Genomic DNA, 25,119 nt, shown 5'->3' with positions numbered 1-25,119 from the left:
CCCCAATTCCTAGGGTCTTTGGGGGCCCCAGGAGCCTTCCCTGGCTCCCAGGGTCTCCCCCAACATCTCCGGGGCCACTAGCAGGTCAAGCAGCAGCCGAGGGTCCCCGTGGGTGTGGAGTGGGGGGGCTCCCTGTGTTGCGCGGGGGGAGGGCCGGGACGGGCTCCTTCAGGCGGAGGGCGGGGTGGGGCGAAGGCCATGGGCCCCGGGTCACGCACCTGCGGGCGGAGGCGTAGCTGAGGGGTGGCAGGCGTGTCTCCCAGGCGCTGTCCCGCCGGGCTGAGAGGAGGCGCTGGGGGTGTTTGTGTCAGCTGGCTGTGGGGTCCCTCCCAAGGGAAACCATTAGTCACCCTGGCGCTGGCTAGACGTGGAGCCAGAAACGCTGGGAGTTTCGGGACCACGCCGGGGCGGGGGGTAGTGTGCAGGGCCCTGGCGCTTGCTGGAGGGGAGGGGACTGTGGCTGAGGCTCCGAGGGCGCCCTGGCCCTGTCTGTCGTGTGTCTGTGGCGCGGGTGCAGGCGTGGGTGTGTGTCCTCCAGACTGCCCCGGGGACCCACTCTGTCCTGTCTGTGCTTCAGTACGCGGACCGCAGGGGGCAGTGTGGACCTGGGTTCAAGTCTCCATCGCAGTGACTAGCCCAGCAGCCGCCTGGGGGGTGGGGTGGGGGGGCTGAGATGAACAAGACCTGCCTTCCCACTGTTCTTGGGGGGCGGGGGCCAGCACAAATGCACGTAAGAACCCCTGCAGACAGAGAGGATATGGTCAGTGACAGTGGTGGGGTCCCTGCTGTGCCACCAATCAGATGTGTGACCCGGGGCGTCGCTCAACAGTCCCTCCATCTGCAAAATGGGGATGGTTAGGATGCCGGTCTCAGAGCCCTCGGTGTGCAGGAAGGACCCCATGCAGGATGGGAGGCGTTGTGGCCTTACTCTGACTCCTTCTGCACTGTTCCTGTCGGTGGCCAGACACCGGGCAGGGCCGGAATAACCGTCAGCCACCCAGGACACAGCCGAAGGAGGAGTTCACCTCACAGTTCCCCTGGCAAGGGAGGGGGAGGGAGGAGGAGGGTTCTCCAGGGGCCGCTGGGGGCCTGGGCCACCTGCACAACTGAGGCAAGGCTGGAGGACATGCTCAGGAGACCTTACACGCTGCCTCCCCCCTGACCTTGTTTCCGGGAAGGTGGGCTGGTTGGGGTGGGGGGTGGGGGGGGTCCCAGGCCCGGCTTTGGGTATATAGTTTGCAGAATCTGGGGTCCGCTGGGTTCCTGGGGGCTGAAGCTCACGCCGTGTGCTCCTGTGCTCTGTCCTCCACTCCACACTCTGACTCAGCAAGAACACAGGCCTGGAGCCCCACGTCTGGCCTGCCAGGGGCTGCCCGACTGGCCTGGGCCCAGCCAGGCCACCGTGCCCTGCCAAGCCGGTGCTGCGCATCTGCACAGAGTTCCTCCCACGCCTCCCCCCACTGGCCCTGGCTATTTCAGCTGTCTGGTGGGCAGGCCACCGGCATCCCTGTCCCTTCCCTGGAGCCCTCGGCTGAGGCCTCACTGGGTCTCCCTTCGTCCCTCCACCTGCAGAGGACTCTGCCTCTCAGGAGAACCTTTCCAAGGCCAGCTGGGTGATCCGGACCTCACCCTTCCCATCTGTAAAATGGAGCTAGGTGACTGGCCACCTCCTACCACCCAGGGACCATGGTGGGGAGAGCAAGAGACCGGCCCCCCCACCGAGGCAGCAATCAGACAGGCCTAGGCTGGGCTCTGCCTCCACCAGCCTCCCCGTGATCCCAGGCCGGCGGCTGCTCCGTCTGGACACCCCAACACACGGTTCCCAGGGCTGGACCCGGGAAGGCGGCCTCCCTGCTTGCTGCTCTGGGCCGCTGCCGAGGCAGCAGTCAGCAGGCAGCTGGGCCGGCCTGGCCGGGCTCCAGAGGCGCGGAGCGGGTTAAAGTGTGCGCCAGGCCGGCCGGCGGCGGGCGGGGGAGCAGCCTGGTGGGAAGTGTGAGTTCCTCCCTGTCTGCCTGACAGCTATAAAGGCAGACCGGCCGCAGAGCCGCCACTGGGCTGCGCGCCTCCTTGGGAACCCCCTCTCCTGGGTGCTCTTTGAAGTGGAGGAGGGAGGCGGCAAGGGGGCGGAGGAGGAAAGGAGCAAGGCCGAGCCCACAGCTCTCTGCTCTCTGAGCCTCCCCCTGCTCGGAGCACCTGGCGCCTGCCCGCGGCAGCTCTGCCCCTTTCCCCAGGAGGACAACCTGCTGACCCCGGACCAGGTAGGCCACCTCTGCATTTCCTCTTCCCCGCGCAGCCCTCCCAGGGCCTGGGTTCACTCCGAGCGGGCCGGGGGCTGCCAAGCATCCCCTAGCCCCCTCAGGGAGCCGTTATGTAACCAGAGGAGGGCTCATGGGGAGGGGTCGAGACCCTCAGAGCACAGTGAGGGCGGCCCCTCAGCGCCCAGTCTCGGATGCCTGAAGCTCTTGGCGAGGCAAGCCTCAGCTGCCGGCCGGTGGCTGGTTTTGGACCCCAGGGAGGGATGGATCCCGCGTGAGCCGGACCTGGCCTGTGGCCAGCGGTGTCTGGGAGCCTTAATGAAAACCAAGTGTGGGGCCGGCTCAGCACCTGTCTTCAGCGCGGCAGGCCGGAGCTGGGGCACCGATGAGCCAATGGGACTGCCGGAGGGGGGGGGGCTGCGGGGGGGTGGCTGCAGATGGAGGCCTGCGGGGGAGGGGTGGCAGACGGGTGGGGAGGTGGCAAGCAGGCAGCAGGGACGTGGGGGTCGCTAGGACTTGGGCTCCGAACTCCAGGGTCTCCTGCTGCCTGGTCCCGGCAGAGACATCCCGAGGATGCGCGGGGGTCGGCGGGCATAGCTGGGGGTCTACAGGTGCTTGACCTGCCATGGCTGATGCAGGGGAGAGGGGACAGATCTGCAGGGGGCTTTGGGGCTGGTAGAGGTGGGGGCGGCTTTCACACCTTCTGCCTTGGGATCAGCGGGCGCAGGGAGTCCCTGCCTTTACTCTGCTCTGTAGCGTCGGGCCAGTTGACTTCTTTCTCTTGGGTCCAGGCTCTAGGGGGACAGGTTTGCTGGTTTCTGAAACACCTTCCTGCCTTGCTGGCAAGGCACACTTAGGACCAGAGACAAATCTTAGACAGAAGCCACGGAGGCCCCCATGCCTCCCAGGAGGCAGGCGTCCACACAGAGAAACCAGATAGGGGAGCCAGAGAGCCCCGGAGCCAGAGGCCTTGATTTGACCCCTGGAAGGAAGGTCGGGTGGTGTCTGGGGCTGACAGGGCTGACTTGTCAGGAAACGGACAGTTCCGTAGCCCTGGGCTGCCCTCACTCCGTACTCCGGGGCAGAAGTGTCCATCTTGGTTGGGGCAGTAGGGGCGCAGATGCCCCTGTTCTGCCCAGCCTGAGATCCCTGAGGGCAGGGGCAGGGGTGGCCAGGGAGGGGAAGGGCCAGGCAGAGCTGGCCTCCGTGGGCCCCTCCAGCAGCCCCACATGTCTGGTGGGAGGTTCGCTCTCCCACATGGGCAGCCAGCCCTGAGTGGATGAAAATCCCCAGGTGTTCTCGCTCAGGCCGGTTCTGCCAGGCGAGTTCTGGTGCTTGGCTCCTTCACACAGTGGGTGTGGCCTGGGCCTATGGCCTCCTCAGCGGTCCGTGGGGTTCTCCACAGGCACTACCTGCGGAGCTCAGGTAGTCCGAGGCAAAGCATGGAACACGTCCCTGCCTGCCCTTCAAGGGGGGCGGGTGGGGGAGAACAGGGTCAGCAAGCACACCACGACCTATGACCCTTGTGCCTGTGCAGACATCCTTAATCACTCACCGACCTCTCCCAACAGGTCACCAGGCAGCCACTAGCAACTGATCCCAGATAGCCTCCCGGCCTCCGTGCTGGGTGGGCCCCGAGGACTCTCCCCTCTTCCTCGCCCGCCGTCAGAAGATCTGGGCCTGGCCTAGCAGTGACTGTGGTCTTGCTTCCTAGGATGGACGGCGGACGGCAGCCTTCGCTCTGGGTCTGGTCCCTGCTGTCTGGGGCATTGCTGGCTGGGGGCATGGCATCCACTGGGGCCACGGTGAGTGGGGAACGGCGTCCCTCACCCAGAGGGGCTGAGCTCGGAGGGGGTGTGGCCGGTGTGGGGCAGGTGTCCAGGGATCCCCGCACGCACTCCCAGAGCCCCACACAGCTCTCGGGACAACGCCTTACAAGCCAGGCCCCGGCCACTCAGATCCCTCTCCGATTTGGCAGGATGAGGTTGGAGGGAGCCGAGGGCTCCCTTCCAAGAGGGGCCTGGAGCAAGGCGTGTAGAGGGGCCTGCAGAACCCAGGCTGGGGCCCAGGTGCTCGGGACAGAGAAAGCAAGGACGGTCCCGCCAAGCCCCTGGGATGTTTCAGACTCAAGAATGGGAGGACCCATGGCCCACAGCTTCCAGGGTCTTCCCTCCAAGACCACCCTGGAGATGTGGGCCTGGGGACCGAGGGACCCCGCCGGTGGGCATCTGGGGGCTGTGGACTCCTGACCAGGGCACGGGGAAGGCAGGCCGGTCCTGCCCAGGGCTTCAGCCTTCTAACCGTCTGTGGGGACTGCCCCCCAGGACAACAGCCCAACGTCCAACAGCCTGGAGGGGGGCACTGATGGCACTGCCTACTGGTGGGGAGAGTGGACCAAGTGGACGGCATGCTCCCGCAGCTGTGGGGCCGGCGTGGCGTCCCAGGAGCGACACTGCCTGCAGCAGAGGTTGGTGTGGGGGCGGGGCGGGGGCGGGGCGGGGGCGGGGCAGCAGGGGCCGGTAGTTGGGTGGCTGGTGGGGGGTGTCTTAGGCTGGGAGGGGTCTTCTGTTTGAGGCCTCACAGGCCAGGTGAGCCACAGGCTTTTCACTGGCCTGTCAGGGCTGAGGCTCCCGGCGACCGTGTCCCGGGCTTCCTCTTGCTCCGGGGTCCTGGGGACAGCACTTTCATGAGAACAGGATCCATTTCTTGGGAATTTCTCTCCCTCTCTTTCTTTCTCTCTCTCTCTCTCCCTTCCTTCCTTCTTCTTTCTTTCTTTCTTCCCCATCTCTCTCTCTTGCCCCCTTTCTTTCTTTTTAAAAAAGAGATCTAGACCCAACGTGGGTTTGAACTCATGACCCCGAGATCAAGAGTGGGTGCTCTAGCAACTGGCCCAGCTGGGCGCCCCTTCTTGGGATTTTTCAGTGAGGGGTGAGGTCCTCCCTGGCCTTCTCTTCTGAAGACACGAGTTGAATGAACACGGGGAACAAAGTAGGGTCCAATGGTTATCATCGGACAGACCTGGGCTCAAACCTTGCCTCTGTTGCTTCCTAACTGGGTGACCTTGGCCAAGTGACTTAACCCCTCTGAACATCAGTTTCCTCGTCTGTGGTGTGGACATCACTAGGGCCCTCCTACCTACCAGCCCGGGGCTGGGACACAGTAAACGTTCTTGGTTTTACTCTTAGTTCCGTGTACAGAGACCCGGGGCTCTGTGCCCGGGGTACAGAGGTGAATTGGATAGCATCCCTCCCCCGGGCTGTGGTGGAGCTGTGGGGGTCAGAAAAATTAGGGGAGCTTCCGGGGCCCAGCCCAGAGGCCATCTGGAGTAGGAGCAAGGTCGGTGCCTGTAGCTTGCGGTCCCGACCGTAGCGCAGCCCGTCTTCCCACCAGGAGAACATCCGTCCTGGGCGCTGGGAACAGGACCTGCACGGGGACATCCAAGCGGTACCAGCTGTGCAGAGTGCAGGTGAGGCCCCCCACCGGTGTGATTTCAACCCCCCACCCCCACCCCACCAAGCTCTGTCCTGGGCCTGCCCCTATTTCCTGTCGAAGAGAAGGATGATGACGGGTCCTGGGCTCCGAGCCCCCTTCCTGCCTCAGATCGAATCCGCCCTGCATCCCCGTGGGCTCCATCCTCACAGAGATGAGGCTTTGCTTCAGTAGCGGGGCTCAGAGTGGAGCCTCACGGTTTGAGATCTCTGGCCACGGCCCCCCACTCTGCTCACAAGTCCTGTGCCAGGTGCTCACCAGGAGACAGGCAGTCACCAGGCGTCCCCGTCCCCACCTGTGAGAAGTCCCACGAGGCCCACCCCAGCTCCCCCAGGCGCCGGTGCTGTCAGACCCCCAGGAGGGAAGGGGGGTCAGCGGCACTGACACGGGCTTAGCCTCCAGGTGGCTTTCTATGGGGTCTGAGCCCTGAACTCGGGGCCTACGGCGGAGAGACAGCAAGCTTCTGGAGTCTTTCTGTGCCCTTGACCCCGGTGTCCCTGTGGCTGTGTCTCTGCCTATGCCCACACGCAGGGAGTTAGGGCCTGGGTTGGCATCTCTGGTCTGTTCCCCTCCTGGCTGCTCATGAGCTCCGGAGGGAGACCCACCTAAGTCCATGTTCTGGCCCGGAGTGACCAGCTGACCCCCACTCCCTTTCAGCCCCGGGGGTTCTTCTTCTATGAACTCAAGCCCCCCTTCCGTCCATGAGCCAAGTTCCAGCATCGTGGCCATAGCCACGGACACCCAGGTGGGCCCCTGCCCAGGGACGCAGGGCGAGCAGGCGCCAGTGCAAGCCCCGCCCAGGCCAGGTGCGCCTCCCCCCGCCCCAGCGCATCCGGGGAGGGGGCCAGGCTGGCGGGAACGCGGCAGGACCCTGCCCAGTGCACGAGGAGGGCCGGCCATGGACGCGCTTCAGAGACGGCAGCTGCCCTTTGCTGTCCTTGCTCCTTCCAGAGAGCGAGTGACACTGAGGGGGACCGAGAGGCCACCGCGTGGGCCTCGGTGCCGGCCCGGCCGTCCCGGCTGCAGCCGCTTCCTGCTCAGCCCGGACAAAAATGCCTTTGTCGGGCTGAGTTCCTCCTGGAGCCTCCGCCTGTCGCCCCGCAGGAGTGCCCGCCGGACGGGAGGAGCTTCCGGGAGGAGCAGTGCACCTCCTTTAACTCCCGCGCCTACGATGGCCGGACGCACCAGTGGAGGCCCCTGTACCCTGGTACCGGGCCTGGGGCTGCCTGGCGGGGGGCAGAGGGCAGGGGCATCCCCTACCCCCCACCCCGTGGCTCCCTAATGGCTCCCTAATGCGGACGGGTGGGCAGGTGGGAAGGTGACGCCCAGAGGGAGGGGCCTTGTCCAAGGTCGCAGGCGACAGTGAGCATGAGTTGGTCTCTCTCACTCGTGGGGTAAGTGCCGGGGTGCCCAGGACCCACAGCCCAGGGCCGGCTGTTGGTTCAGACCTGCTGAGGAGCGGGACCCGCCCTCCACTTGCAAGGAGGCAGAGGCTGGAACTCGTGGACCCCATGCTGGTCCAGACCCCCGGCATCTCGGTCTGATTTTGCCACTGAGACTCCGGGGCAAACCCCTTGCACGCTCCAGGCCTGAGTTTTTCCGTCTGTGCAGTGGGTGGGAGGAGCTCGGTCTCCGTGGAGGGGGAGGGGAAGACCCCAGTCCCACCGCGCCCCCCGCCCCCCGCCCCTGAGGCCTCCGTCTCCCCCTCAGACGACTACGTCCACATCTCCAGCAAGCCCTGCGACCTGCACTGCACCACCGTGGACGGCCAGCGGCAGCTCATGGTCCCCGCCCGCGACGGCACGTCCTGCAAGCTCACCGACCTGCGGGGGGTTTGCGTGTCTGGAAAATGTGAGGTTGTTAAACATTGTAGCAACAGTCCTGCTGGTCTCGTTGCACTGAGCACCCCGCCTGTCTGCCTGTGGCCGGCGCGGCCCCCAGGGCCCGGGTCTCGGCGCCCTCCCAGCGGCCCTCTCCGCCTCCCTTCCTGCAGCCCATCGGCTGTGACGGGGTGCTCTTCTCCACCCACACGCTGGACAAGTGTGGCGTCTGCCAGGGGGACGGGAGCAGCTGCACCCACGTGACCGGCAACTACCGCAAAGGGAACGCCCACCTCGGTAAGAGCCCCTCACCCAGGGCCCCACGTGAGCCGAGCTGCTGAGCGCCTCTGCGCAAGTTCCCTTCCCTCTCGGGTCCCCTGATCCTCCCCACTGGGCCCGGGTGGGCCGGCCAGGTGCTCCGGGAGACCTCCCTCTGGCTAGGAATCCCGGGCCGCTCTTTATTGAGTACCTACTGCGTACCAGGTGCCTCAGGGCACCCTTGGATGGGGGATCATGTTTGACCATTGCAGCAGCCCCAAAAGGGGGAAACTGAGGCACATTTCCCCTCTTCACAGCTGATGTGAGATTCGAGTCTGGGTATGAGGATTCTGGGGCCTGAGCCCCCAAACCTGAGTTTCGGGGGGCTGAAGCGGTGCGGAGTCCGATTCCGGCACCGAGCCAGCCTCGCCCTTCCCCAGGCAGCGGCAAGGCCATCTGTCCGTCCAGTGCGCCGGTTTGGCGTGGCTCGGCTGGGGCTGGTGGGGCGTGGTGGGCAGCTATGGGGTCTGAGCGCGTGACAGGACTTTGTGGTTTGGAACAATGTTCTTTAGCCCTCGGTGTGGAACTGACTGCATTTCTGGGTCTCACTAAATACTCGTGGGGTCAGACTGAGGAAGGCAGGGCATGTGAAACCCAGCCGGCACACAGGGAAACTGAGGCCCCCTGTGGGAACGCTCCGGAGGGAAGCTGGGCAAGTCTGGACTCAGAGCCACCTCGGCTCCAGGGCCATGGGGACCCCAGCTGTGTCCTGGAAGTCCCACTCCTCACAGGAGGGGTGATTTTGGAGTTAATGATGGGGTGTGGATGTGGGATGCCGGGATGGGCAGGCTGGACCGAGGAGGGACAGGATAAGGGTAGGAGGGAGGGTCTGAGATGGGGGACCCAGGGCCAAGCAGCCAGCTGGGGGTCTGAAGGACACGCAGCGAGCGAGGGGGGCGCGGGGGGGCCCCTCTGCCAAATCCCGGGGCACGGAGACGGCAGCGCATCTCCCTCTGAGCGCCCAGGGCCATGTTCTGGAGGCTACACGAAGGCCTGGGAGACACGGTCCATGGAACTCCCCCCTTGGGGGGCTCGAGGCTGACACTTCCAATCCCGCCGACATCTGCCGGGTCCTTCCTGGGTGCCGGGCCGGGGCTTTCCCAGCTCAGAACATTGCCAGAAAGGGGTGGGCACGCGGCAGGCGTGAACACAGGCAAAGAAACCAGCGTGAGGTCTCACAGCCAGAGGTGGCAGAGTGGGGTCCAAGCCCAGACGGCCTGGCTCTGGGGTCCGGGGTCCTAAGAGCCGCCCCGCACGCTTCCTGATAAACGCGGGCGCGCTCACCGTGGCGCCAGCCCTGCCGGTGCGAAGGCCGTTATTAAAGGCGTAGGAACCTTGTGGGCTGGCTGCTAATTTAAGAAGGAATTCTCTGAACCCTACAGTTAGAGAAATGACCGTTAACCCAAGCCCTCCTCTCCCGCTTTTTCCCCCACTCTCTGCATTACCAGTGTGCAGCGGAAACACCGTCAGGGCCAGCGGGCTAGTGCGCGCCTCCCCACCCCGTTCTCTCCTCGCCTAGCCCAGCGCACAGGGAGCCCGAGCTCCGCCACCATGGGGGGGAGGCTAACACTGCGGGAATGGGCCCCCGCTGCAGACCACGGCACCCCCTGCCCCCCGTGCCCTGGCCCAGAGCCACAGGCCTGCAGGAGGCGTAGGCAGGTGCCCGGGGACGCTCCTGTGACACGGGTGTCACCCCCACAAACCCGATTTCTGAAAACACGATCACCAGTCTTTCCGGGGAAACGTCTCTATCTCCAGGCTTTTAAAATCTTTCCTCCTTCTCCTCAGACCACCTCTACTCCCTGCTGGGAATACCTCTCTCTTCCTCAGACCCCTGTCCCCCAAGACCCTAGGTCCCGTCCTCTGCAACGGGCCCTCAGCTGGGTGCCCTCAACCCATCTTTGAAGACAGCAAGTGTTTGAAATCCCTGTGACGCTGGGACAGCATGGGTTTTTAAAATAATAGTAGTGACAGGACCCTCAGGGCGAGGCTCAGTGCCCTGCAGAAACCTCCCCAAGGGCCTCGAGTGGGAGCCAGTGTCCCCGTGCGTAGATGAGGGGCTCAGGGCCGTCTCCGTGGCACAGGGCAGGGTGGGACCTAAGACTGCCGGCCCCTAGCAGATTTAGGGTATCTGTGGCCTGTGGGGTCTGTCCAGAGGGGCCAGGGCAGGGACTGAGGAGTGCGGTCACCCATGACCTTGAGAGGATAGGGTCATGGAACCTGGTGGCAAGCCAGCCCTCCAGTGGCACAGGGCTTTTCTGAGGGCCTTGGAGTTGGGTCTTATGTCTGGGTGTTGCTGTTCACGGAGGGCTGCCTCAGCTCCTCACCCCCCAGGAGCACGGGAGGGTGGGGACTTTCCAGCCAGGAGGGGGTGGCCATGGCTGACCCACTGTTCGCTATCATGCCGTTTCCCCCAGGTTACTCTCTGGTGACCCACATCCCAGCAGGGGCCCGAGACATCCAGATTGTGGAGCGGAAGAAGTCTGCTGATGTCCTGGGTACGTGTGGGGGGCCTGGTGCTGCCTCGCGTGGGCTTCGGGTTTTGTAGGCCGCGGAGACGTATGGATGCAGGAGGGACGCTTGACCCTGGATCTGTCCCGCAGGAGAGGCGCAGGCCCCAGGAGCCAGAGCTTGGCCTGGGTGTGTGTCTATGTGGGTCGGGGCGTGCTAGGGAAACTGACCTCCCCTCCAAGTGTGGAAGGGCCTATACTCAGAGCCGCTCGACAAAGGAGGGGGCGGTGAGGGCAGTTCGCAAGTTCCCCGTCCCTGGAGAGCCCGGCACAATCAAAAGCTGGGGCTCTGAGGTGGGGTTCTCTGGCTGCCCCCACCCCAGGGCACAAGAGTGAGCTCAGGAAGTGCCTAAGTTGAGAAGGAAAGAGCAGGTCGGTGGCCAGCAGGAGGCCACGGGGCATGGGAAGCAGAGGTCCGCTTCGGACTCGGGCCTGGAGGCCCTCAGGTCCAGGCTCTTGCCGCTGGAGGGTCTCTGGTGGCCGCCGGGCCGTGGCAGGGAGGGGGCCTTCAACGTGAGGATTCTGTAGTGATTAGTGTGAGTGGCTGAGGTGGGGAGGCCCCAAGTTGGTGACAATTTCTGGGAAGTGTCCCTGTGTAGTTGGAGAGGTGGCCTGCAATGTCCTGGTCTACACTTCCGGAGGGCAGCCTGAGGCCCTTCTGGCTGAAGGGGTGGGTGGGCGCGGCCGCCGGTAAGCCGTCCTGCACCTGGCCTTGCCTGGTGGGGGGCAGGCCGGGGACCCCGCAGGGAAGCCTGCCATGATGCCTGGCTCACTTCCCCGTGTCTCAGGGCAGTGCGTCAGAGCCAGGACGGGTGGGGGGACACCCACCCTTCTCGGGGGATGCTGTGGGTGGGGACTCTGCCAACGGTCCCTCAGGAGGGACCTGGCCTGGGCTCTCCGCCCTGGAGGCCCCCGAGCCCTGCCCCCTTGCCAGCAGCTCTGCACACTCCAGGCCCCAGGCCCCGCCACCCCAGCTCGGGAGCCAGGCCTCTGCCCGGCCGGTGGCTCTGTCCCCGCTGGGAGGGTGGTGAGGCCAGGAAACACTGTGTTCTCGGAGCTGGCTGCAGGGTATCGCTCTTGAACCAGACGCGTGGAAACAGCGAGGACAGCCTCTGAGCAGCGGGAGAGCCGCAGGAAGGAAGGTCATTACTGTCAGGAAACAGGCTTTGGAGGCCAGCCGGCAATTTAACCCTGTGCACACACCTGGCTGCACCAGGCCCAGCACGCGCCCCAGGGCGCAAAGCCTGGGTGGTCATTCGTGCTCTTTTCTGACGTTGCTACCTCGAGGGTGTTTTTCCAGCAGACGTGTCTTGCGTGTTGCTCTGCCTGATAATAAATGAATGGCCAGGCTCCTCTGCCCGGATTGCATCAGGAGCTCTGGAAAGAGAGCTCTTCCCCGCCCTCAGGGCGGTTTCCGGAACTGGCTGTAAGGACAGCCTCTGAAAGGCACGCTGTCCCCCAGCATGCAGACCCCTTCCTCATTCCCATCCCCTAGGCCCTAACCCCCAGCCCCTCTGCTAGCCCTCCACAGTCCCAGGCCACCCAGCGGCCCCAAACAATCAGCCTAGCTCTGGGCAGTGGCTCTGGCCTCTGGGGCTGGCAGGAGACGGGTGCTGAGGGTTTCACGCACGTTCCTGCTGTCTGGGCGTCATCAGGCCCGGGTCAGGCCCTGGGAGTGGCCATCCTTCGGAGGTCCTCTGTGCCAAGTGTCCACCCACACCCCGTCTCAAGGAGAGGGTGACTAAGCCTGTGCCCAGGCTGTCCTCCGCCACACTGGGGAGAACGGACTGATTGTGTGAATGGTCAGCCTGGTCACGGCAGCTCTGGACACAGAATGTCAGGGCCCCCAGGGACAGCAGAGAGCTGGTCGGCTTGCAGTGCTCCGGCAGGGCCCGCTGCGGCTGCTGGGACGGCATTCCGGGCCAGTCAGTCCAGGTCTACCCCTGGGGTCCCCTCCCCATGCGTGGTCCCTTTCCCAAGGTGGGAAGCTGGGTGGGCGGCAACTCACCCAGGGTCACAGAGCGAGTTTTCAGCAGGGCCATGCTGATGGCCCGGCCCCGAGCCAGCCAACACCTGGCGTCCGCTGTGTGCCTTCCCCAGTCTCTGAGCCCTTCTGGTCCGCCTGGTCCCTTAGCCCTGATGCTGCTCATCACGCCTCTTCAGAGGTGGCTGGACGGGACCACCAGGCTGCAGGCCAGCCCGATCCATCTCCTGGACAATTTAGGCTGATGGGAAAGTATGTTCGGGAAAGTATGTTCACTCCTCCTTACTGTTCCCAAGGCAGGACCACATGCCGGACGTGGTCGGAGCCCAGGCCTCCCTTGCAGCAGGGAGTGTCCCGGGGCGGGTCACAGGGCTGAGCTGGCCGTGGCCGCTGGGGTGGGTGATGCGGGCTGCTCCACGTCCCCCACCTCCTCGGGCCCAGCCAGCTTGGGTGATGGGTGGCGCTGCCCTTCCAGCCCTTGCAGACGAAGCCGGCTACTACTTCTTCAACGGCAACTTCAAGGTGGACAGCCCCAAGAACTTCAACATCGCGGGCACCGTGGTCAAGTACCGGCGGCCCATGGACGTCTACGAGACCGGCATTGAGTACATCGTGGCGCAGGGACCCACCAACCAGGGCCTGAACGTCATGGTGGGTGAGCGGGGCCCGGCCGGCGGCATCGTGGGGGGCGCCTGGTGCCCGCATGCGGACGGCCCCTCTGGCCCGCGAGGCGGGGTCTCCCGATCGCTTCCTCGCTCATCCGCCGCCTGGGGTCCGTCCTTCCCGTCGTCCAACAACCCGTCAGTGCATCACCTCGTTTATCCAGTCACTGCCCGGCCGCCGCCTTCTCAGCCCCCATCCCCCGGTCGGCGGCACGGCCCTGCCCTCGCTCACTCATCCGTCCATCCGTTCGTTCATTCCCACTCATTCATTCATTCGTTCATTCATTCTAATTCATTCATTCCCACTCGTTCATTCATTCCCTCATTCATTCATTCATGCATTCACTTACTCATTCATTCATTCACTTGTTCATTCGCTCACTCACTCACTTGTTCATTCATTTCTCATTCATTCATTTGTCCGTTCATTCACTCACTCATTCATTCATTCTCACTCACTCATTCATCAACTTCACTCTCCCTTTCACTCATTCATTATCATTCATTCTTTCACTCTTTTTAAAACACTTTTTATTAACATATAACGTATGATTAGCCCCAGGGGTACCGGTCTGAATCGCCAGGCTGACACTCTCCACAGCACTCACCGTAGCACATGCCCTCCCCAATGTCCATAACCATTCATTCACTCGTTCACTCATTTCACTCACTCATTCTTGCATTTATCATTCACTCATCGTTAACTCCCTCCTTCACTGCCTCCCTCCTTCCCTCCTTCTCCACGGCTGTTAGTGACCCTGGTGGGTCTGCATATCTGGGATCGGCAGTCATTGGGATCGGCGGGAGTTGCTGAGGATGGAAAACAAGTTGGGGCTGCGGGGATAAGGGGCCCCTCCCCACTCCACAGTGGGGAGTTTATTTACCCCCCCACCCCCCCGCCTAGTTCCCCGCCCCAGCTCCACAACGTTGATGTTGCGGGACCAGGGCAGTGCTGGTGGTCCCTGCCCCGCCCCCCACTGCCCCTGCAGGATGCTCCTGGCTTCTGGGGGCAGGACAGGGAGGGAGCCGAGGGCAGGAGAGAGTTTGCGCCAGCTCCGCTCAGCTTACCGCGAGCTTTCCCATGGCTACTGTCTAGAAACGAGTGCTGTTGCCGCTTGGTGCCTCAGCACCAAGAATACGGGGGAGGACTTGTCCCTGAAATCAGGTGACATCCGGTTGGGCCGTTCTGACATTTTTCGAAGTCTGATGGCTTTTGTAGAAGCCGAGGGATACGCTGGGGCAGAACCCACCCACCTGACCTGATGTGATTTCCAGATCCCACCAGGATGGGCACCCCATATCCTCCCTTGAGAGGAGAAGCCTGGGCACGTGGAGCCGGTGGCCGGCGTGGGCCCAGGCTGGTCCGCGACGCCGCTGTGCTCTGAACCAGGCCAGCCCGCTGCCCCACCAGCTGTTCCTGTAACGGCTGTTCCGGAGCTGTCTGGAATCGGGGGGGCTGTCCCCCGCTCCCCACACAGCTTCTTGGCTGAAGAGCTTCCCAGGATGGCCCCAGAACCTCCTGGGGGCCACAGACCTCTGCACCTTCCGTGGGAGCGGCCCCTGAGGCAGGCTGGCTGCCCGGCTTCACCCCAGCTGGGGGAGCCGTGTTGCAGGTCGGGGTCCCAGGACGCAGACGTTGGAACAGGTCTGTGGAGCGGGGTTGGGGGTGCTCGCAGGAGGCGAGGTGTGGCCTCTCAGCTGACCCCCCGGGGGCTCTGGGGTTGCAGGCGTCCCTCAGAGTCGTGTCGAGTTGAGGCAGAAAGGCTGGAAGCCACGGGGGAAAGGGCGTGGCCTTGGGAGAGGCAGGTCTCTTTGGCTGAGGCTAGTTCCTGGGCCAGGTTTCGCTGTGAACTGTCCAGAGACGCTCCGGGCATCTCCCTGAACGGTAGGGCCTGGGGACACGGCGCCACACCTGCTCCAATCCATTTGCTCTGTAGAACGGGCTTACCTTGGCTCTAGAATTCTGGTGGGTTTCTTCCCAGGGAGCCTCCCAGGGAGGCTGGTGGGATGGACTGCGGCTCCTCACGGGGGCGGCCGCCGATCCTAGAGCTCGCCTCCTCCCCTAGCCACTCTAGACTGCCCTCTGCTAGTCTAGGTGGCTCACCTGGCCAGGTGTCCGTGTCCCTCTTACCGAAGGGGTCTGGGCTCCTGGTCTCCAGGCCTTTTCCACCCCCATTCTTATCCAGTTACCATCCGAAATGGGACGGGGGGGCGGAGGGGCCCCCGCAGGGAACCGGATACATTCTCTGCCCCTAGGGTTGAAGCATCCGTACAAGCATCCTTGGCGGTCAGGGTTAATTCCCCGCCAGGGCGGCCGCTCCTTTCCCGATGCCGACACAAGGCACCCAAGTGGACCAGGTGGTAGTCAGAGCTGACGTTGAGTGACATTCTTGCTGCGTCTCCTGCTGACAGTGTCCCCCCCCGCCCACCGGCAAGCACAACCTATAGACCTGCAGACCCTCGAGCCCCAGGGACCGGGAACCCCAGATGCTCGCGGGGTCCCAGAGAATAAGGACCACTGCGATGTCCATTCTGTGCTTCCCAGACCCACGCAGTCTGCCCACTGGGGACCCGGGACATTGCATAAAAGAGTGTCCCCCGCCACGCCCCCCTGTTTCTCGGCACCTCGTTCTCCGGCGGGCAGCATCTGCGTGACGCAGCCCAGGGTGGGCCCTGTGGATCTCAGGATCACGTGCCCGCCGTGGCGCCTCCTTTGCTAGAAAGTGGGTCCCTCTGTCCCATGCAGCGTCCCTGGTAGCCTGTCTCAGCGGATCAAAGGCTCTGGGAGCCCTCGGGTGTGGGGGTGAGGCCCTGTGGGCAGGACAGGCAACCTCAGAGTCAGAAAATCAGTCACTTCCCCTGCTGGGATAGAACGCGGTCTCCCGTGCTCGCCTTGCCCTCAGAGAGCCGATGGCCCCTCAGGGCTGCGAGCTAGCCGGAGGGCCAGCGCCGGAGGGCCAGCACCGGACGGCGGGACTTCCCGTCGCGGAAATAGCTAGAGCAGCCGTGGCGGGTGAGCACCCTCGTCCTTGGGGCTACGCCTAGTCTGCCCCTTGCTACCATGGCTGTTCCCGTCACACACCTCCCCTCCGTGGGCAGACTGATGGCAGAGGCTGGCCCGGGTCAACCAGCAAGGCCGTCCACCTATCACTTGGTGGCTCAGTCCCCTCCCATGGGGACGCTCCCCGGTGTGTGCGGGGACAAGTGACAGAAGCCAGCGGCATCTGACGCCCACGGAGCCAGCCCCACTATCTACTCCAGACCTCCTCCTCCTCCCCAGTCTTACCCCTTGGCCACCAGGACCCCGACCCACCACCCAAGCCACAGGCCGCCCTGCCACGAGTCAGTACACGTCCTCACCTGTGCTGGCCGGGGCTCCCGCCACACACACAGCCCGAAGCCCGCTGGGAGGATTGCCCTTCGCGGCAATTTTGCGAAGCCGCCCCTGAATGGGGCCCTAGTGAAGCAGGTCCCGTTTTCAGCTCGTACCCCCACACGGAGCTGACCCATCGCAGGCTCAAGTTTGGCCATTTTTCTCCTCCCTCACTTTGTCCTCATGGTACCTCGCACAGCCGCCGCTGTGCGCGGTAGGTGTCGGGCAGGGGGCTCGGAGGCTGAGGGTTTCGATCGGCTGCTGATCCAGCCTTTCTGATTGTGCCTAGTCCTGGATGTGACAATCCCGGCTAACCGTGGATCGCTGCCGGGCCTTCCCGACTGAGTAACTTGGCGGAGCTCCACTCTGGCTGCATGGGTCCCTTGGTGTCCTGGGGTCACACGGGTCCATCTCTAGTAGGGCCCGATGGCGCGTCAGAAGCTCTTTTCCAAACAAAGCACGTTGGTTTGCCGTGGGCAGCACGGCCTTGCTGCAGAACGCTAGGGGACTCCGTTGTCTTATCGAGGCCGGTGTGGTCCACATGACGTCTTTCCGCAGGTCTCTCTGTTACTGTTTACCCCACCGCCTAGACCTGCCACAGAGCCCCTTCTCCCCAGCCCCCCCCCCCGAGACCTGGCAGCTTCCTAAGGCATTCAGGATACGGGTTGGACCAGCATTCCCAGATACGCAATACGCTATGTCCCAAATTCGTCCTAAGGGAGGTAGTAAGATGAAATGATGTGACCTTTACTTTCAAGGAGATATCCTGGCGTGCCCAAGGCCACTGAGTCCTGGGGCGTTTGCCGGTGGGGGCCGGGCACTGAATCTTTATAGGGTTTAACGTTTGGTCCTCCAGAATACAGATGCTTTACCGAGGCCTCCTGCACAATTTCCTGGTCCGCTGGTCCAGGAGACACGATGTTAGCTGTGAAGAGGACCCGTGTGAGGTTCTGTAGAATGGTCCAGACCCCCTGGCACTGAGGAAGTCGGGGAGTGGGATTTGGTGAACACCGCCCTGGGGCAAAACTGCCCATTGCCCCATGAGTGGCCACATGCAATCAGCTTGAGGTCACGTTAATCTGCGTCAGGAAAAGCACCATCTCTGTCGCGGGCCTGCCACTGGGGCCCCGGCTTGGGTGGGTATGGGGGGGGGCTCTCCATCACCCTCCTGGACCTGTCTTGTTTCCATGGGGGGAGGTGGGGGTCACTGCCTCGTCTTCTTCAGGCCGCCAGGAGTGGCACTAATCTCTGTAATTTCCCCAGGATGCAATATTGTTTTTGATTAGCTTCCTCGGATGGGGTTGGGGAGGGGGTTGGTCTCATGAGCTTCCACTTAGCTCTCCCCGCTACAGTAGCTCTTACCCGACAGGCTGAGGAGCCAACTACCAGCCATGAACTTGGGAATGGGGAAAGCCTTGCTTCCAGCAGACACACCGTGAGCCAGACCTGGGCCATAGTTGGTCCACTAGTCCCCCATATGCCTTCACACTCACAGGGGGCAGGGATGATGGCTTGGGTCCCTGATTAACTGTGACAACCTGGACCCTGGTTCGCTAATACCTACCCATTTCTCCAACGAACCGTTAACTGTCAGTGACGGTCGGCTCTCTGGGAGGAGAACGGGGGCATCGTTACCCTATATACTTGTGGCCTTCTTCCAAGGCCCTGGCCGTTGGTCAGTGGTTTGTGGGTCTGAATGTTGGCCCTGGAAATCAGGTGGGCATAGAATTTCCTATTCTATCAAGGGGCCCTCGGCCCCTTGAATATTCATCCTTAATTCTCTTTCTATCTTATAGATCAAGAAGCTGGTTTTCTGGGCCTATTTGTCCCCTGGGAGTCCTTTGTCCTCCTGGCTGTGTGCAGAGGTCTCTGTGCGACAGGCCTCCTGGCCACCCTGGCCGCCGGCCTTGTTCTGACGATTGTGGGGATTCTGGTTATATGATGGTCTGTCCCGCCATCTGCTGTGGTCTGTGGACACTGAACGGCGTCCCTCCTTGTCCCTCCAAATGATGCCAGAACCTCCTCACAGGCACGGTTCCTTTCGCTCTGGTGAACAGAAGGTCCCCCCGGGTTCTCCTGCGGGAAACGGTCACTCGGTGGGATTTGCCTCCTTTCCTTAACGCTCCCGTCATCTGCCAGGGCCTTACCCTTTGCTTAGCGTTGGCCTCCTTTCTCCAAGCTTCCTAGAACTACCCTGGCGGCAGGTTAGCACTTTCTCCCAGAGCTACACCTGTGGGATTTCTGGCCTGTGGCAAGAATAAAATGCAGATCAGGTTTTAGTCGGCTTTATGACTTGTAGAACATCCTCTGGGCACCCACCCTGGCCTGTACCTGAGGAGGACACCTCCTTCCGCCCCCTTCCGGGGGGCGTGTGTGCCCCTGCTCATCAGGCTTTAGGTGTGGGCTGCCTGAGGGGCGAGGGGCAGCCTGGGTGGAGGCCCCCTTCTTTGGTCCAGGGTGAGTCCCTGGGAAGGACTCTGTTGCGGGCCAAGGCCAGAAATGTGTCTGGCAGCTCGGGACAAAAGTGCATCTTTGCCCTTGGGGCTGGTGGGCACAGAACCTGGGCGGCCACTCCAGGCTCGTGTGGAAGGGGCGGGGTCCCACTTCCTCTCCCCCCCAGGTGTGGAACCAGAACGGCAAGAGCCCCTCCATCACCTTCGAGTACACGCTGCTCCAGCCGCCGCACGCCCACCGCCTACAGCCCGTCTACTACAGCTTCTCCGAGCCCGCGTCTGAGAGCGGGGAGAGCCAGGAGCTGGACGGCGCCGCGCTGCTGAGCTTCCTGAGGCACAACGGCTCCTTCTACGGCCAGACCTCCTCCGAGCGCCTGGGCCTGGACAACCGGCTGTTCGGCCACCTGGGCCCAGGGATCGAACTGGGTCTGAGCAAGGGCCAGGAGACCAACGAGGTGTGCGAGCAGGCCGGCGGCGGGGCCTGTGAGGGACCTCCCAGAGGCCAGGGCTTCCGAGGTAACCAGGAGGGACAGGAAGGGGCGGGGCTTCCCAGGGAGAAGGGGGTCTTCTGTACCCGAGGCCTGCAGACCTGAGGCTTGCTACATGCCTCCGCCTGGGGCAGGCAGGCCCATTTCAGATAAGCTCACGTGCTGAGGTCCGGGCCAGTGGGAGTTCTGGGGGGGACCCTATTGAATCCACGGCGGAATCAAGCAGATTGCCCTGCCGGAGGGTATCCAGGCCGGCTTGCACACGCACCTCTACTTGGCGGCCTGCGCCCGCTCCCTGGGCAGAAACCTGCCTCTGGGGGGCTCCCGGTTCAGGTCTTTGCTGCGGGCCACACCGGCTCCCCTCCCACTCCCTGCCCCACCGGCAGCCCTCGCGCCCACCCAGGGGAGCACTCGAGAGTGAGCTACCTGTCTCCCTCGTAGACCGCAACGCCACTGGAACGGCTCTCGCGGGGGACAAGGATGACCAGGAGGTGGACGCGCGTCTCACCTCTCAGCGGCTCCTCTCTGCCAATGTCATCTCCGACCAGCTCTTGGGCGCAGGGTCTGACTCCAGGGAGCTCCCCTTCAACGAGACTGCCAACAGCATCTTTGCGCCGGGCGCGCCGAGGAGCTCCGCAGCCGAGAGCCTGTACGTGGACTACGAGGAGAACGAGGGGGCCGGCGCTTATCCGCTCAACGGGTCCTACCTGGAGCTGCACGGCGACGGCATGACCAACATGTCCTCCGAGGCCCCGTTCCCCAACGCCAGTGCCGGCCTCCCCACTGTGGCCGGGAACAGGACGCACAAGGCCAGGTAGGGCTGGAGCTGCTGGGCGGGGCTCGGTGGGTGGGGCCAGACCCTGGGGCGGGGCTCGGTGGGCGGGGCTCGGTGGGCGGGGCCAGACCCTGGGGCGGGGTTGAGAGTGCTTCCTGCGCAGGCTCCCTGCCCCGGGCCAGAGTAGGCAGAGGAAGCCTGGCTTTTAGGGAGCCCTTCCCGCCAGTTTGGCCCGTGAGTCAGAGGGGTGCCGAGCGCCTATGCGTGACCCCAGCACTGGTTCAGAACCATTCTGAGGGGTCATCGTGAGCCAAGCTCGGGCCAAGCATCCACGCGCGTGGAAACACCTGTCACAGCTACTCGTAGTGTTAGGACAGTGCTAGGGACTCAGAGGGGGTCGCGTAGTGGAGCCCGAAGGCCTGGGATCTGGCGGATGCTCCAGGCTGCTCATTGCATGTGGAGTGGCTCGGCCTGACCCTCCCTGCAGCCCGGAGAGGAGACGGGGAAGGGTCCAGTGGGGCCTCGGCGAGCGGCCAGACCCCAGAATTAGGCATTGGGAATAAGTCCTTCTGTTTCAGGGGCTGGAGGTACCCCTAGGATATGTCAAGTAAGGGTCTACTGGGGTCCGGGGCCCCAGAGCTAGGGACACACCTGGAGACACCTGGACAGTCACGGCTGGCCCTGGGTTGGAGGCTGTTGGGAGCAGCGTGGCCCCAGGAGGGCTGCTATCCTGGCCAGGAGACAATCCCTGGTGACAAGGCCCTTGTGCTGTCAATGGCATGGCCACCATGGAGGGTCTCTTGCTGTTCCCCAGAAGCTCGGGGACAGATCCAGCTGTTTCAAGCAGAGGGAGTGAGGCTCGGCAGTCGCTGGTAGTGGCGGTGGGGGTGGGGTACTGGAGATGGGAAGGACTCGGTGGTTTTTGTTTTGTCTTCTGGAGACCCACCCAACCCCCCGACTTCAGACACCAGACGTGAGTGGGGCTGAGGGTGCGGAGGTGGGCATCCTTGGGACCCTGGAGGACTGGGTTTAACAGAAGGTTTGGGCTTCACTCACAAGGTGACATGGTCGGGGTGACCCTCTCACCTGTGAGCCTGGGGACAAGAGCAGCAAAGTGGCCCCCCTTAGCCGATGAGGGTGTCTGCAGCTTCTCTCGAGCTCTTTCCTGAGCCCCCCACCTCCCCAGTCACAGGGAGCAGCCGGGGCGCATCTGGGATGCCTCTTAAGGCTCTGGGTGGAATTCTTCTTTGCAAATGTGGACAGTGAAGCTTCTGAGGTCGCCCTTCTTCCCGCGGGGCCCGCCAGGGCTGTCTGCCCACCTGCCCAGGGACCCGTAAGCTTGCAGGGTATGGGGCCTGGGGGCACGTGGGGCCCAGCGGCGGGAGGGGCGGCAAGCTTTGCTTCCAGGGCACGTCGAGTCTGAGAGCGGGTCCACGGGCAAAGGGCCAGTGTTCACAGCGAGCCAGCACCTGGGGGTGCCCAGCTGGTTCCTGAAGCCTCGAGCCTGGTCTCCGTATCTTTGGCTGCCCTCTTGTCAGCTCCAGGCCTGCCCGGAGGGTGACAGTCTATCCCTGGGGAAGCCCCGGATGAGGACTTGGGAAACAGAACCTGCAGTAGCGCACGGAACCTGGGGGTGGGGGGAGCAGTGTCCTTGCAGGCGCCCGAGAAGGTCGTTGTCCCTCTCTGAATGGCCTTATCGGGCTGGCACAGAGGCCCGGCTGCCTCGTGTGGCTTACAGCGTGGAGAAAGCTCAGGAAGGAGCATCGGGGGGCCCCCAGCCAGCATCCCGACTTCCTGCGTGACTCAGGCACGTCTCCCATCCGCTCCCGGCTTCAGTTTCCGCAACCCTGAGTGCAGGGCTAGGAGGACGCTCCAGGGCCTGCCAGTCGGGCAGCCCGGGATTCCCAGGCCAGATCACGAACACACAAGCTTTTGGGTCCTTAAGCCAAGTAGACAGTGTCTCCCCTGCCCCAAACCCAGATGACTGTTTCCCATTCCCCCGCCGCGGGGGCCTCCTGGGCCATAAGGATCAATACAATTGATTGTGGCTCCTCAACGGCCTGGGGAGATGGGGCGGCGCCGGGGCCCCAGCCATTGCCCATCAAAGGATGCTGCCGCTTGGAGACCAAAGATGGTTTTTGGAGATAAAGGGCCCAGGGAGGCTGTGGGGAAAGCAGCAGGCCAAAATAGCGCAGGCCGGCGCGCTGTCCAAACACAGGAAGTCGCGTCTGCTCGGAGAAGCCGAAATCAAAGGGGCAGCTCAGAAAGGAAAGGTTATTTTCATCTCGGCAGAGCGGCCGCAAACAATCAAGGGAGGCCCCCCTGGTCACCAGGAGCAGACGCTGGGAACCAGCACGTGGGGACATAGCCTCCCCGCCCTGCCCCTTCCCCCAGCCCCAGAGCGGGAAGAACAGCACCAATCGATTCGTTTGTAAACAAAGACTGGGCCGGGCCAGGGCTGTCTGAGTCTGGCTGAGAGGGGCACGCTTCTCCTTCCAAAAGGAGGCAGGAGAGGCGTGGGTGGCGCAGAGATCCTGGGGGTGTTTTCCTCCTGGGGCGCTGGCTCCTTCCAAGGACAGAAGCTGGGCGGCGGCGCTGCGGTGTTGGGCACGGGGGAACCGGGTTTTCGAGAGGGGCTCTGGCGGCCTGATGTGGGCCGTGGGAGAGAGAAGCGAGGGCAGCCCCTCCAGAAATACGATTTGTGTTTCAGCTCCGAAGGGTTATTTTGAACCCGGCTCCGCGCGCGCGCTCGCTCTCTCTCTCTTTCTTTCTTTCTCTCTCTCTCTCTCTCTCTTTCTCTCTCGTCAAGAGTGAGTCACGCAGCCTGCTGGCTAGGGAGTGTGTAATTAGTTGAAGATGGTACAGCTTTCCCATGGGTGGGGTGGTGGGCACGTGTGGGATCTTTTCATCTCTTTTGTTCTCGGGGAGAATTTAAAGTCACGGAAAGGGGGGGGACCCGGGGCGCCAGGTTCCAGTCCTCCCAGCCAGGCACTGGAAGGGGGGCTCCCTGGCCCTTCCTCCCCCGGAGGCCTTGTGCAGGGCAGCTGTGGCTCTCCTCCAGGTTTCTGTGGGTCCCTTGCTCTGAGATGACAAGGTCTTAGGTGGGTGGGAGCCCAAGCATTTCTTCTCACTCTTGGGGGGGGGGGAACCTTCCTCTCCACCCACCCTGAGGTCTGTGAGAGGGAAGCACTGGCTGTTGGTTGTGAAGCCACCAGGTGAGGGGCTCGGTGGCTTTAGTGATCCTCATACCGGCCACCAGGTCACCGTCTGCCCTGGCTTTCTCCTCCTCAGCCCCCCACCCCTCTCCCCCTCCCTGGGTTACGAGGCAGCAGTCGCCTCAGTCCTTAAGGTCGTGGGGGATTATTCCCTGGTTCTCAGCGCTGGATGTGCCTTCAGGGCCATGTTCCCACGAGAGTGGACCGTGGGGCTAGTCTATGCGGCAAGCCCCAGAAGCGGAGCGAGCTCCCAGTTGAATCCAAACCAATGTCTCCATCACAGAAGCGACAGGCAAGCCCTTCAGAGCGTGCGCCCCAGAACCTGCACTAAGCCTGGCCACCGCGGGGGCTGCAGGTCCCCAGGAAGGGACCTGGGAACGTGCCCACGGGGATGCCTCGTGGAAAGGTGGCAGCTTGGGGTGGTCGTCAGCTGGCCCCTTGGGCCAGAAGGGCAGTGGCGCGGGGCACCAGAGCAGTGTCCGGTGTGCACGCGGCGCCCCACGTCCCCTCCTGGGGGCCGCCTTCCAGCGCCAGCGGCCACACCTTGGAGCCGGGGCTGGGGCGCCGCTTCCCTCCTCCCCCGCTGAGTCCAAACCCGGCCTGCACGTCGGATACGGAGGCTGGGCCCCAGCACACCAACTGGTTCAAAGAAGCAAACAGTCCTAACAATAGTTGGCTTCAGCCGCCCGGGCTCTGGCCAAGAATCATAGCTGGTCGCTGGCGCGGCCCCAGCTTGCTTTCCCTGCACAACAGCCATCGCAGACCTGGGCAGAGGCGTCTGGAGGGGACCGGCCACTCCCCTGTCTGCCGCTGGGCTTTGCTGTTTTGATCCTTGGAGGCCGAGTGGCTAGTGTCCCCGTTCAAGCTGCGTCCTGGCTGACAGAATTCCGGCACGTTCTCGGCGTAGAAGGGGCCTTCCGCGTCCCTTGCGGGGGAGTGGCATAGAGCAGCCCGCTTGCCCGTGCTGGGAGGCGACAGTGGGAAGCCGGCGCGTGTGCGGGGAGCCGCGGCCACCCGGGTGAGCCCCGAACTCGCCCCCAGCCCGGAGCCCGGGCCGCTGCCGTGCCGTGTGCCTGGACGGCCCCCGGGTGAGGACAGAGGCGAACGTCCGCTCTGTCCCAAAACGTGCCTCCCTGTGGTGCTCCCTCCTGTCCCCCGCTCTGGACAGCAGATGGGCTGACCCTGACAGTGTAGACTCTGCCCCGGGCCAGGGCAGGCTCGCTATTCCCTGAGGGCACAGCCTGGGGACCCAGAGCCCCTCGGGGAGCGCTCATGCCCTTCTCCGCATCTCCCTTTCAGGACCAGGCCCAAGGCGCGCAAGCAGGGCGTGAGCCCGGCGGACATGTACCGGTGGAAGCTCTCGTCGCACGAGCCCTGCAGCGCCACGTGCGCCACAGGTAGGGCCGGTGGCCGCACACGCTCCGCCCGCCTGCACGGGGGAGGGGAGTGGGGTGGGAGGAGTTGCGGGCTGCCCACCGCAGGGAGCTTGTCTCCGGATTTCCTGATGGGACGGTATTGTGAGGGGACAGGAGTCAGCCTCCTGTTCCCGGCGACCACACCGGACCATGGTCCAGCCCAGCCTCCCGGGGTCACACGGGCTGCCCCCCCACCCCCACGCCGTTGTCTGCCGTTCTTCATACAGCATTTTGTTAGGGCGGACGTCCTTTTGGTTGAAAGTTAGACCGCCCACGTGGTAAGGATTTTACTTCTGTTCACGGCAATTTAGGAAGGGGCACTTGACCCACGGGGGACTGGGCCAGAGTCTAGGACCTTGTCA

The 25,119-nt window shown here is 63.6% G+C and overlaps 1 protein-coding gene across 3 annotated transcripts in view; it reads left to right on the top strand.

The window, feature by feature from the left end:
* Window positions 1–2,027: 2,027 nt before the first annotated feature.
* ADAMTSL2 (ADAMTS like 2) overlaps window positions 2,028–25,119 on the top strand; it is a 32,219-nt gene continuing 9,127 nt past the window's right edge. Inside the window, exons 1-13 of one of the 3 annotated variants that reach the window (XM_046023709.1) lie at window positions 2,028–2,258; window positions 3,827–3,882; window positions 3,970–4,060; window positions 4,580–4,722; window positions 5,646–5,721; window positions 6,849–6,951; window positions 7,455–7,600; window positions 7,738–7,861; window positions 10,300–10,380; window positions 12,852–13,027; window positions 19,032–19,380; window positions 19,794–20,166; window positions 24,642–24,739. In XM_046023709.1, coding sequence (XP_045879665.1) covers window positions 3,971–4,060; window positions 4,580–4,722; window positions 5,646–5,721; window positions 6,849–6,951; window positions 7,455–7,600; window positions 7,738–7,861; window positions 10,300–10,380; window positions 12,852–13,027; window positions 19,032–19,380; window positions 19,794–20,166; window positions 24,642–24,739 — 1,759 coding nt within the window. In that variant the 5' untranslated portion in view covers window positions 2,028–2,258; window positions 3,827–3,882; window position 3,970. Of the gene's footprint in view, window positions 2,259–3,826; window positions 4,061–4,579; window positions 4,723–5,645; window positions 5,722–6,848; window positions 6,952–7,454; window positions 7,601–7,737; window positions 7,862–10,299; window positions 10,381–12,851; window positions 13,028–19,031; window positions 19,381–19,793; window positions 20,167–24,641; window positions 24,740–25,119 lie in introns of all 3 variants that reach the window. The other 2 variants (XM_046023708.1, XM_046023707.1) reach the window with 2 other exon arrangements.

Source organism: Meles meles, chromosome 11 (assembly GCF_922984935.1).
Source record: "Meles meles chromosome 11, mMelMel3.1 paternal haplotype, whole genome shotgun sequence".
NCBI classification, from domain to species: domain Eukaryota; kingdom Metazoa; phylum Chordata; class Mammalia; order Carnivora; family Mustelidae; genus Meles; species Meles meles.
The sequence above is the reverse complement of the archived record's forward strand: the minus strand, read 5'-3'. Positions and strand labels throughout refer to the sequence as shown.